The following is a 12,168-nucleotide window of genomic DNA, read 5'->3' on the forward strand; positions in this document are numbered from 1 at the left end:
CCCTTGAACAAGGCATGGAGTGTGGTGGGGGCTGACCCTTTCCAGAGGTGGGAGAGTCTCAGGGCTCTTCCTGGGCCATGCCTGAGACAATTGGAGGAGAGACTTTAGGTGTGATGGTCATTTCAAAATGCTCTCTGGAAATTAGGGCCCATTTCTTCAGTGGAAGGAACCAGAGGTTAGTCAAATAAACAAGCCAAAGAAATCCAACACTGCAGGCTTCCTCTGAGGAGCTTGGTCTGAATGCAAACCCAGGGAGGAGCTGATGGGTTACAGAGAAGTGCAGCTGTAGTGGCCCAAGGCACCAGGGGCTCCTCTATGAATTGGTCCCTGAAAGGCACCAATGCAGAGATCCTTAGTGGGATCAGGAGCAGCTGGCCTCAATGAGGCCTCAAGGGACTGTGTGTAAAGGCCCCTGAGAGCAGCAGCAAGGGGCTTATCTAGGAACTTGTGAAAAAGGCCTGAGATGCGGGTACTCACGACTCCAGTGACACACCCTTGACACGCTCTTGAGGTTGAACTCAAGCCCTTGATTATCTCCTCCAAGACTCTATAACCCTAGGAAGTAAACAGTACATTTCAATACACGTTAAATCACTCTGTTAATGGCATTCCAACCATGCTCACGGGTACACGTTTGGGAAGATTGACTCAGTGGAAAGACACTTCCAAACTGGAGGGAAAAAAACCACGATACTTTTCTCTGAAATATTCATTCAATAAATATTTACTTAGGTGTTACAAAGAGAAATAAGGCCAGCCTCTTGCCCTCTGGAGCTAAGAAAGTATGAGTGTGATTTTCCAAAGCAGAGGTAGGGATGTCAAGAAGAGGAAGGAGCAATTCAATAAGAAAAGGAGCATTGAGGTAGAGAAAGAAATGAAATATATTAAAATTCAAGAATCTTGTAATGTGTATACAGTGAGTTCGATTATATTCCAGAATGAGTCCACAATTTTACTTTTAAATTCTGTCAACATTCTAAACGATTTAGCTTGACATAAAGGGCATCTTTGTGCACGCTCAACAGGAACTGAATTTTAACTTGCATGCTTGTAAAAAGCCATACAATTACTTCCCTACCCCAGAGAAGGTGTGAACCAGGCCTTTTGCATGGAATTTCAGCCTGGTGGGTTTGAGAGCAGATATGTCCTGTGCACCTCCTCTTCCCCAAGTTGGGGGGTGGGGGGCGGTGATGGAGAGGCTAAGGGAGGGATGGGGAGGCTAGACTGTTAGATCTTTGCACTCGGGAGGTCTCTTGCTCTTGTTGGGAGAGCTGCAAATCCCCAGGACAACTTAAGTGCTCACATTAAAACACAAAACATCCAAAGAAAAATTAAGCTTAAAATATTATTTGTAAAGCTCAACATACTTACCATGCAACCCAGCAATTGCACTCCTTGAAAACTTCGTACAAAAACCTGGCTGTGGATGTTTATAGCGACTTTATTCATAATTGCCCAAACCGGGAAGCAGCCAGGATGTCCTTCAACAGGTGAACGGATGAACTGTGGTATATCCAGCCGGTGGAATAGTATTTGGCAATGAAAAGAAATGAGCTATGTAGCCATAAAAAGATGTGAGGAAACTTACATACATATTACTAAGTGACAGAAGCCAGTCTGGAAAGGCTACATACATGCATAATTCCAACTATGTGACATTCTAGCAAAGGTAAAAACTATGGAGGCAGTAAAAAATTCAGTGGCTGCCAGGGGTTGGGGCAGGAGCTGGGCAGTGAGGGGTTAGAGAGGAGGGAGGGACGAGTAGACAGAGCACGGAGGAATTTTAGGGCAGTGGAACTAGTCTGTGGGATACTGTATAGGTGGACACATGTCTTTATACATTGGTCAGAACTCAGAATGTACACCAAGAGTGAACCTTAGTGCGCACTGGGGACTGTAGTTAATAATGATCGGTTCATTGTGTGTGACAAATGTATTGTGCTAACGCAAGGTGCTGGGGACAGGGGGAGTATATGGGAACTCTGTACTTGCAGCTGATGTTATTCCATCCTCTGTGCTCGAATGTCAAACCCCACAGTCTAGATCCAGTTAGTCTGAGTGGCCAATCCAGAATTGCCCTGGCAGCTTCAGAAGTCATTTGGACTAGCTTGTTTGTGCTAACGGCAGAGTTACCACTGGTCTTCGCCGACTGCTGGGAAAGCCAGGTCTGCTGCATTCTGGAGTCTGGCTGATTCAGCTGCCCGCACTCTGGGCGTGGGTTATGCAGCCCTGTGGCCCTTGCCTCTGCTGGCCAGAGAGGAGGAAGGACAAGCAGGGCTGAGAAGGGAGGTGGGCCGGGCAGCTGGAAGCTCACAGGCTCCAGGGGCAGCAGGTCTGGGCTGGAGTCCCAGGTCTCCTCTTACTCATCCATGAAACGGGTAATAATGGTACATACTTTATGTGGCTCTGGAGGGAACGAGTGAGATGTCAGTTATAAGACAATGACCACAATGCCTGGCATGTTGAAAAAGCTTAATGAATGTTGTATTTATTACAACATTTATTAATACAATTTATTGTATTAATTTATTGATTAAATACATTTTATTTATTTAATGAATTTTTATTTATTTAATTATGTTCTTGATTTATTACATTTATTAATGAAATTTTTTATTAATAATGACACAAAACTAGAATGAAAAGTATAAGAAGAAGAAGAATTGTTACTATAACTCCTTTCTCATGGATGTTTGGCAAGGAATAGCTACAAGGAGAGAACGTGTATAAATACCTGCTCAGGATAGAAGCATAGTTTACAGACAGGAAATGGTAGCTCTATGATTACAATGTTATGTTATATTGTTCATAGTCATGACATAGCAAAGGATAGATACAGTTGCTCGAAAAACCCATGGTAAACTCTCCCTGGGAGTCCTATTCACAAAGGTTGCAGTTCTAAAAAAAAAAAAAAAAAAAAGTCTGCTGATAAAACAGTTACCAGAAAATCCCATTTGGGTTTGCATTGTTATCTGGCTTTGATGGGCAACCATCACCTAGGCGACATTTCTAGAGTCGCTGCTCTGAGGTGCGGTCAGCTCCCTCCCTGGCCAGCTTCCACGCTCCTCCAGCAGGACCATTTTTTATGAGCTGACAGGAGAGGACCTCATAGACAAGCAGCCCATTCCATGGTGGGACTGCCGGGTCTGCAGGACATCGATGGCCACTTTTACTCCTCACAACGGGGGCCCAGCAGGCCATCAGAGCCCAGGCAGGGGGTCACAGGCCTCCAGCGTTGAGTGAGCGGCTATCCTGGCCCTTAGCAGACACGGACTCCAGCGGGCTCTCCCTGGGGACAGACATGACCTCTAGACTCTGGCCAGCTGGGCCCAGTGTCCTTGATGTTTCTCCCTTTGTATTATTGGGGCACAGGAAGCAGACCTGGGGATGCCTGAGCTTCAACTCCTGGTGCTGGGGAGGGCTGCCTCCATGCTCCTAATGTCCTGGGAACTCCTTTTTAAAAACTGGTCCAAAACATGAGGAAAAGGGACTCTGGCCTCTGACACAGATCCTATGTAGTGGCACGTCTCTGGATTTTTTCCTTCCAAGACAGTGCGAGGGACCCCAGCGCGTGATAGGTTAGCCACACACTGGCTTGGCTTATACCATAAATAGTTTTTTATGAATATAATTTATTGTCAGATTGGCTTACATACGACATGCAGTGCTCACCCCGGGACTGGACCACCAGCTATCTGGCTCTTTTGTTGCTGTAATAAAGGTTCGCAAAGAGTGTTCATGGGGAAAAGAACTCCTGCCATGGGCACCACGGGGAGGCACCATGACTCACATTAGGCAGACAACGTCCCAAGGTCCTGTCCCATCCCCAGCCGTCCCGTAAGGTTCTGGCGAGCAATGGAAGGCAGGAGGGCCTTAGTCAACCTGGGAGATGGCAAAGACCGGGCCTCTCCAGGGCCATCCCTCCTCCGAACGTCCCTCCACTGGGAACTACGTGACACGAGCAAAACTTAAAAGTAGTCAAAGTAGTGGCCAGTGCTTAGAGTGTTTACAGTGTGCCTGGAGCCATACCCACCTCTGCAGTAGAAATGAGCCGAGCTAATATTTAGCAGGTATAACCTGGTACTGGCTGGGGTTCACTTCATAGGTTGGCGCCAAAGCTGGCTATTAAGTGTTGCATCACCCAGTGCTCTAGCACCGGTCTCCGTTGTACAGATTAGGAAACTGTAGCAGATCAGACGGCTTGTCCATGCAGAGTCTGCGTGCAAAGCCAGGTTGTCTGACTCCAGACCTGGGCACTCAGGCTGTGCGTCCGCGGCATCCTGGACTCACTCTCGGAGGAGTGGCCAGTGAGCACTATCCTGGCACAGAGGGCACGAGGCGAGAGCTGAACGGCCGCGCCCCGGAGCAAATGTTGGCGTGAGTGTGCTGTCCTCCTGCAGACACCAGCCTGTCGCACGCCTGCACCCCTGCAGGCTGGTAAGTCAGTGGGGTGCGGCTCGCTGTCCTCCAAGAGGCTGGGGACGGGGAGCTGGCTGGACTTCAGAGGCACCAGCTCTTCGACAAGAAAAGGCCTTTAGACCTAAGGAGGAAACCAAGAGAAATGGGGCAAGAGGGATACCAGACGCAAGGCCTGTAATCTTGAAAAGAAAGTCAAGTTTTAGAATCATCTTCCCGGGTCGTGAAGCTGGGACTTACCTGACACATTCCTCTACCTGCTTATTAGGTTCCGAGCGGAAAATTAAAGGACACGCCAGACCTGACTGCTGACTAAGCCCCGGATGTTTGTCATCACTGTTCTCTACTGCCCCCCTTTTAGGAATTTCAAAAACGGAGAGGGCGGGAGTTGGTCTGTGGCTTTCGTATAAATTTATTTTATACAGATAGATTTCCTCAGCACCTGCTACGCACCAGGAGCATCCATTCATTCATTCAGCTGATTTATTACGGGCTAAGCCAGGTGCTGGACCCTCACCAGCGAGGCATGCAGTGGTCTCCACCTCCGTGATCTTACAGCACCTGGAGGCGCTGGAGGAAGGAGGAGTGCTGCCGGGGGTGGGTGGGGGAGGGGGGGCCGGGGCGGCAGGAAAACTGGTTCGTGTTGTTGAGAATTTCCTGTGAGCCAGACTCTGCTCCGTGCAAGGTGGTCATATCTCTGAATCCTCTCAACAGACTGTCGTTACCTCCATTTTATAACTGGGCAAATTAACATTTGGCAAAGTTAGGCAGTTTGCCCCAAGCATCACGGCCAAGTACACACTGGAGCTGGGTTTTGAACTCAGATATCCGACTCCAAATCCTGTGCTTTTATTTGCCGCCTTATACTTCTTGCCTTGCGCTTGTATTATTATTAGCCCCAAACGTGCAGGGAGCCACTATCGGTCCCAGGTAACTGATAGGGAAACTGAGGCTCGTAGGGGAAAGTGGCTTGCCCAGGGCCTCTCTGGTTGGAGCAGGGATCCGAGCCCAGGTTTTCTGGTGCCACATCCAGGGCGTGTTACTTCACAGAGCTCCTCTGGAATACAGTCCTGGGGCCGGGAACAAGGAGGAGGGAGGCCCCCCTAGAGCCGGTTGGGCCCCATCCCAAGCACTGGTATAACATAGGTTGTGTGGATGGAGACTGTTTTGCTAATGTGTTTAGGGTGGGCACCCAAACGTATCTTGACGCGCTCCAGGAAGCTGGGTAGCTGGAAGGGGATGGCCCGAGGAGTGCAGGGGGGCGCCCAGGGAAGCACCCCACCAGAGAAGGTGACTTCTGATGCTTTCGTGCTCTTCTCTCGCACTTCATGTTCCAGGGCTGGACCCTGTGATTTTCACCATTTGTGTGTGAGAAGAGAGAGGCTGCTGATTCACAGTGAAAGGAAATGGCATCAGTTCTGAAACTTCCTGTTTGTCTGGTATCTGCAAAGATATCTGTGTTATGCAAATATCCTCACTCCTGAAAAATGCAGGCATTTTTCACACACACACACGCACACGCACGCCCGCACGCACACGCACACGCACATGCACACACACCCTTGGCCTGGCCCTGTGCACTGGGTCTCCTCTGTACCTAGTAAATTGAAAAATGATTCCACTAACACGATAGCGGAGGTGCTGGGGGAACCTGCTGTAGGAAATTAAGATCATTAAACTAGCAGCATTTGCATTTGGTCGAATTGCTTAGCAGATGTCTCTTCCAGGTAAGTCCTTGCTCTGGCCCCTAGCCCAGGGCTGGTTTGCTTTCCGCCTGGCAGAGCCTGGGAGTCAGGGATCCCTTATGAGGGAAGCAGATGTGCGGAAAGCAGGCCCCATCCAGGCCTCAGGCTCCCGTCCAGCCCAGGAACGCCATCTCCTCGTGGCTTGGTTTTCCCTAAAGCAGCTCTTGGAATGTGCCACATTCCGCTCCCAAGCCCCACGTAAGTGGAGATAATGACGGATGTTGAATATTTTCTGTTGGTTCCTTATGATCTTTGTGCAGGTCTTTCTTTCTTTCAAGGTCAGTTCATGTCTGAGCCCAAGGCTGTGGTCTGCTGAGCTGGTCGGTGCTTCCAGAGAGTGACGACCTCTGGCAAGGGCCCGAGACCCGGCCTGCGCCACTGGCTGCTGGCTGCCTCTGCGAACTGAGGAGTTTTTTAAAAAGCTGAATGTAAGCTTCAATTTTAATAGGTGAAAGTGAAAATGACATGTGACTTCCAGAAAATTCTCACAGATTCAAAAGAATTGTTCTTTGTCATGAGTTGAATAGCATTCTTCAAACGGCCGAATGCTTTTCTCATCTTCAGAGTTGCCTGAATTAGGGGAAATGGATATAAATTGCTGCAAGACAGAAATCTGGTTAGCCATAAATGAGTTTTGTTTTGTTTTTTTACCCTTTACTCTCTTCCTGCCCCCATCCAAAAGCCCTCACCTGGGCAGTGGGAGGGTGGCCGTTCCTCCCTCTGTCTAGGAAGGGATGAGACTGAGGTTCCAGCAGGAGGGTCTATCACTTGGCCCAGATTCTAAGCCAGTGACTGCCTCACTTCAAAAGGGAGTGGCCCAGAGGCAGGAGCATGGACTGGTAGAGGTCAAACTGAGTGGACATCTTGGTTCTGCTACTCACCAGCTGTGTGACCTTGAGCAAGTTTCTTAACCTTGCCAATCCTCAGTCTCCTCACCTGTAGAATGAGGTTTTTGTGACGATGACAGGAGACATATGTATATAAAATGGTTGAGCCCAGGACCTGGAGGCCTGAAGGTCAATAAGGGAGGGGTCATGGTGACCACACCAGTCTTCGATAGAGCCTCAGTCACTGCAACAGGTCACATGGGATCTATCTTTGAAGGAGAGGGTTCCCCAGAGACTGCTCTTGCTTTGGGGATGTCTGTGAGGGAAAGGATGGGAGGAATAGCAAACATTTTTGTGAGAAAGTTTCTCTCCGCCCCTTGAGAGGGGTCCAAGGTCAATTTCTACACTTATCTGTGAACTTGACCTGTTGTCTCTTTGCTGGCTCAGGCTCTAAGGAAATGAGAGATCAGCCTTGTGCTTTTGGAGTCCTGCAGTAATGATCTGAGTCTGTAGAGAAATGGAAACAAATGTTCTGATGTATAACCCATGTGAAGCAACTAAAGACAGAGCTTGAGCACATGTAGCCACTGAGCACTTACTGGGCTCCTACTGAATGCCTGGTGCAATGTCAGATATGGAGATTTGTCATACTGGAATAATAGCTGGTATGTGTGGAATCCCTACTGAGCACAAGACACCAGGCTGGGTTCTTTGCAAAGAGTGTTCCATTTAATTCTTCCAGGAACCTCTCAAGTGGGCATGAGTAGCCTCTTTATCAACGAGGCACAGAGAAGTTCCTTGCCCAAGGTCACACAGTAGCGGGTGGGACCGGAACGCACCTTCGGTCTGCCGTAGTTCTTTGCTCTCACCACCACCACTCTGTGGGCATGTAAAACATACCCTTCAGCCTATAGGAATTAAAAAGCCAGCGGATGAAACACAACAGCCCCAAAGGCCGAAATAAGGATGCGGATGATAAAGAACCCCGAAAAGAAACACAAAGAAGGCGAGGCAGCCAGGGGTGACTTCATGGAGGAGGCAGAGTGGGGATGGGATCAGAGTATGTCTGGGGAATGGGAAGGTGGGGACAGGAGGGCAAGTCGGGGAAACTGAGAAGGTGCAAACCTCGAAGAGACCGGACATGGTTTGGTGGCCCATGGGCTCGTCAGGGGCCCCTCTTGGTAGCCTTGGAAGTGGGGACAGAGCCCTTGGAGAAGGGTGCTGGACTGGACTTTGGGTGTCTGTCACCTGCTGGGTTCAGGATTCTGGGGAGCCTGACCCTCCTCCTCCTTCCAACTCTATGGATAGGGTTTGACGCGGGTGTCTGCGGGGCCGATCATTATCTGGGGAGCTTCAGAGCTTCTGCTAGTTAATTACTTGCATCTCACCCCTGTGGACACTTTAGTCAGCTGAGCCAGGTAGGTCAGGTTGGAGCAGTGGGTGCTGCAGAGGAGAGAGGGGGTGGGAAAGGGCAGGTCTGTTCCCCTCCCATCCCGACGCACCCCAGCAGGGCTTGAGCACAAGTTTCCCAGAGGCGGGGGTGGGCACACCCCTTGCTCTTCGTGTAACCGGCAAGCCCCAGGCTCCCCAAGGACACGGCAGGGGTCAAGGCCCAATCGGGCGGGGCTTCCCAGGTGGCACACCCTTGCAGCCACGCTGAGACTCTCTGCAAGCTGCTTCGGGGCTCCAGAGGTCCACGATGGGGCAGAGTTGGAGAGGGGGCCGCTTGACTTGCCCCCTACCCCTTCGTCCTCCCATCTGCCCCAACTCAAGCCGCAGAGACCATGGCTCCAGAGCCCAGGTGTGCAAGCCCAAGTCTTCTCTGCTCCACCTCCCAAGCGGCTCCCCACCGCCCACTCTCCTCCAGCGCCCCATCCCCCTGATCTCCCTGCCTCGGCCACTGCAGTGGCCTTCTACCTTGTCCCCCTCCCCTCTTCCACACTCAGTTCTTTCCAAATAGCCAGAGGACTAGTGATAAAACATAAATCACCTTGTCTCGTGCTTCATCAGCTTCCTGGTCAGCAGGGCACGAGGGGCCCTCCCCGACTGCCCGGTTCTTGTGCTAGCTTTTCACTCATTCATTCACTCAACACACATTCACTGAAGGCCGATCGCATCTATTTGGAGACACTGGTGACAGAGGCCAAACAGACAAAACCCCCGGATCTTGTGGAACAAAGTGTTAAAGTGTTAGTGGAGGAAACAGAGTGAGGCCAGGAACTGGGGAGAGCAGAGGATGGGGGTGGGCATCGGGGAAGGCAGCATTTGAGAAGGTGACATTTGAACAAAGACCTGAAGGAAGCGAGGGAGTGAGTCATGGGGATTGTAGGGGAAAACTTGTTCCTGGCAGAAAGCACAGCAGCTGTGCCCTGAAGTGGGAACACGCCTGGCTGTTTGGGGGGTATTTTCAAGGAACACCCTATCACCTGCTGGTCCGCCGGGTTTCTTCCCTAACACAGCTTCTCCGCAATTTGTAATTTATGTGTTCGGGATCATTGTGTGTCCTCTGCAACAAGCTGTCAGCTCTCCAGGATAACGATGTATCTCACTGACGCCTGAATCGCTGGTGTCTACCACAGGGCTTCGGTGCTTGAAGGTGCTCAGCCGATGTGTGTCAAAGGAGGCAATGTAGCAGACAGCTGGCATACAGCCAAGGGCACGTGTGACGGGGTCCCTGTGGAGCTTCTGGGAAATGACTGGGGCCACCCCGAAGGGAGTGAAGGTCTACTTAAGGTGGAGGGTGTGTGTGTGACGGGGGTGGGGGTGAGTCATGTGACCTGGGCGTCCGTGCGACCCTACGGTGCATACGGGCCAGTGACCTTTGGGATTCCCAGCTGCTATGCTAGTTCATGGAAGGCAAGAGAAGGGATGCCTTCGTCTTATTAGCTCCCATACCTCGTTTTAAGTGGTTCTCTCCCCCCTCTTCCTGCTGTTCATCTCCCCAGGGCTGGGATACAGCCTTCTAACAGAGGAGATGAGACGGACTCTGCTCACAGGTGCGGGTCTCATGCCGACGGCTCTCCCATCTGTGGCCGTGGGGGCCCTTCTTCTGGCTGGTACATTCACATCGCTCCTGCTCTCCCAGCAGGTGGTGTGGAACACTTGAGAAGCAAATTCTACCTTTAACAAGAATTTCTTGCAGACACTGGAGAGACCCTGATTCTGTTTTACTATGACTGGCTTGCTCTGGTTGTTGGAATGTTAAATACTGATAAAGAGGGGAAGATAAAATCTTGCTGCCCCCCAGGGCCCGGAATTTCCCCATTCTTAAGCCCAGTCTTCCTTGTCTGAGAGAGAGAGAGACTGCCAGTAGCCTATTCTAGACCCAATTTCCCCTTCTGCCCTACCAAACGACCTAATTTGGAGAGGGGCAGCAACATAGCCAGATAAAAGTCTACATTTCCCTGTGCTCTTGAAACTAGGGATGGCCGATGAGGTATAAATGGAAGGAGTTGGATGGGGTTTCCTAAAAGCTCTTTATAGGGAGCTGGGAAATGTGCTCTTGATTCTCCCTTCCCCTGCTTCCTGTCCCTGGAACACTAATAGGATTGCTGGTGCTCCAGCAACCATATTGGGCCACGAGACAACCTTGAATAAGGAAGCCACACTCTAAAACACTGACTCTCCGTCCTTAATAGTGAGAAAGGAGAAAGCAGATCCTGACATCTGGAAACTGGCCTGACACTTTCAGCTAGGCATTAGTCTTGTTTGAAGCTGGCCTAGATGTTTTCTCATTGAACATAAACAATCTCACAGAATGCCATCTGTCAAGGTCACTCTGCAATTGCGACGAGGTGAGTCAAAACAGACTGCCTCGTAATTGTATTTAAGCACAGACAAAACCCACCACAAAATACTAAACACCTTCTACTCCTTGCTAATATGAGCGATGGCTGCTTCTTTACCAATTACACGTGTAACTTGTATCTGGCCTACCTTCTTTATAGGTAAGAGTTATGAAGATATTCAGTCATAGAATTGTCCCATTTCGTGAGAGCATCCACTCCAGAACAAATGCCTGATTTCTTGGGCTCTCCCTAAATTCACCTAACCAAAGCCCAAGCCCTGCTAGTCCTATCAAACCCCTTTTTATTTATTTATTTAAAAAAATTTTTTTTTAATGTTTATTTATTTTTGAGACAGAGAGAGACAGAGCATGAATGGGGGAGGGTCAGAGAGAGAGGGAGACACAGAATCGGAAGCAGGCTCCAGGCTCTGAGCCGTCAGCCCAGAGCCTGATGCGGGGCTCAAACTCACGGACCGCGAGATCGTGACCTGAGCTGAAGTCGGACGCTTAACTGACTGAACCACCCCGGCGCCCCTCAAACCCCTTTTTAACTGAGATGGTCCACAGTTACCCAAGGTGTGCAGTCTCCCTCGCTGCAGTGAGTATAGGCCAACTTGTTCAATTACAGGTATTTGAATAAGTCACTTGGGGATTGATTATAAGGCAGGCTGTGGTTCAGCGGGTCTGGAACAGACCCCTTTCTGTATTTCAAACAAGTTCCCAGCGATGCTGACACTGTTGGGCACCAGGCCACACTCTGAGTAGCAAGGCAGTCAAGGATGATGGATTCAAATGCCAGAAGTGCCTGAGTTTGACCACAGGGCCCCCATATGAACCCTGGACTGTTTTCTGGAGAAAATATGGCAGGATTTGAATTAACTCACTGCTATATGGTTCCCTATTACCAGCAACCTGACCTAAACACATTATCCTTCTCCTTAGACAGATATGTGGTTCTGGCTGCAGGAGCCATTGAGGAAGTCTTGCAGTGGCCAGGTATGTGCAGGCCTCAATGAGGCTTGGGCGATTATTGACCAAACTTGCTGCCTTTGAGGTGAGATTATAAGCAACAAGAGAAACCAAGTCATTCCACTTAGTGGACTGGTTGAAAATCCTCCAGTAGTCCTATGCTGGTTCCAGGTCCGGCTCTCGGGCTGGAGGACCAGAGATCTGGGAGGTTCTAAATCGTCTTTTCAGCTCAAGAGGTCTGCACCTGGCCCACCTCACCACCCCCCCCCCCAGCTCCATTTCTCACCATCCCACACCTGCCAGCACCTGGATGTCTCATGCTTCCTTGCCTTCACTGTTCCTCATGCTGAGGATGCCTTTCCCACGCTCCTTCACCTGGCTAACTGCTAAATCCTACTCGGCTCAGCCTCCCCGTCCCTAAGAC

The 12,168-nt window shown here is 50.2% G+C and overlaps 1 protein-coding gene and 1 long non-coding RNA gene across 2 annotated transcripts in view; one reads left to right on the forward strand and one right to left on the reverse strand.

Annotated features, from left to right (window-relative positions):
* The first annotated feature begins 4,021 nt into the window (after positions 1-4,021).
* On the forward strand, positions 4,022-4,842 carry LOC123383152. The gene is made up of 2 exons (XR_006592591.1): positions 4,022-4,437; positions 4,685-4,842. It is a non-coding gene; the product is annotated as an uncharacterized LOC123383152 (long non-coding RNA).
* A 5,108-nt stretch (positions 4,843-9,950) lies between these two features.
* Positions 9,951-12,168, reverse strand: part of ANKRD46 (ankyrin repeat domain 46) — a 61,561-nt gene continuing 59,343 nt past the window's right edge. The window contains exon 5 of the mRNA XM_045049934.1: positions 9,951-10,089. Within this exon, the coding sequence (XP_044905869.1) occupies positions 9,951-10,089 (139 nt within the window). The remainder of the gene's footprint in view (positions 10,090-12,168) is intronic.

Source organism: Felis catus, chromosome F2 (assembly GCF_018350175.1).
Source record: "Felis catus isolate Fca126 chromosome F2, F.catus_Fca126_mat1.0, whole genome shotgun sequence".
NCBI lineage: Eukaryota > Metazoa > Chordata > Mammalia > Carnivora > Felidae > Felis > Felis catus.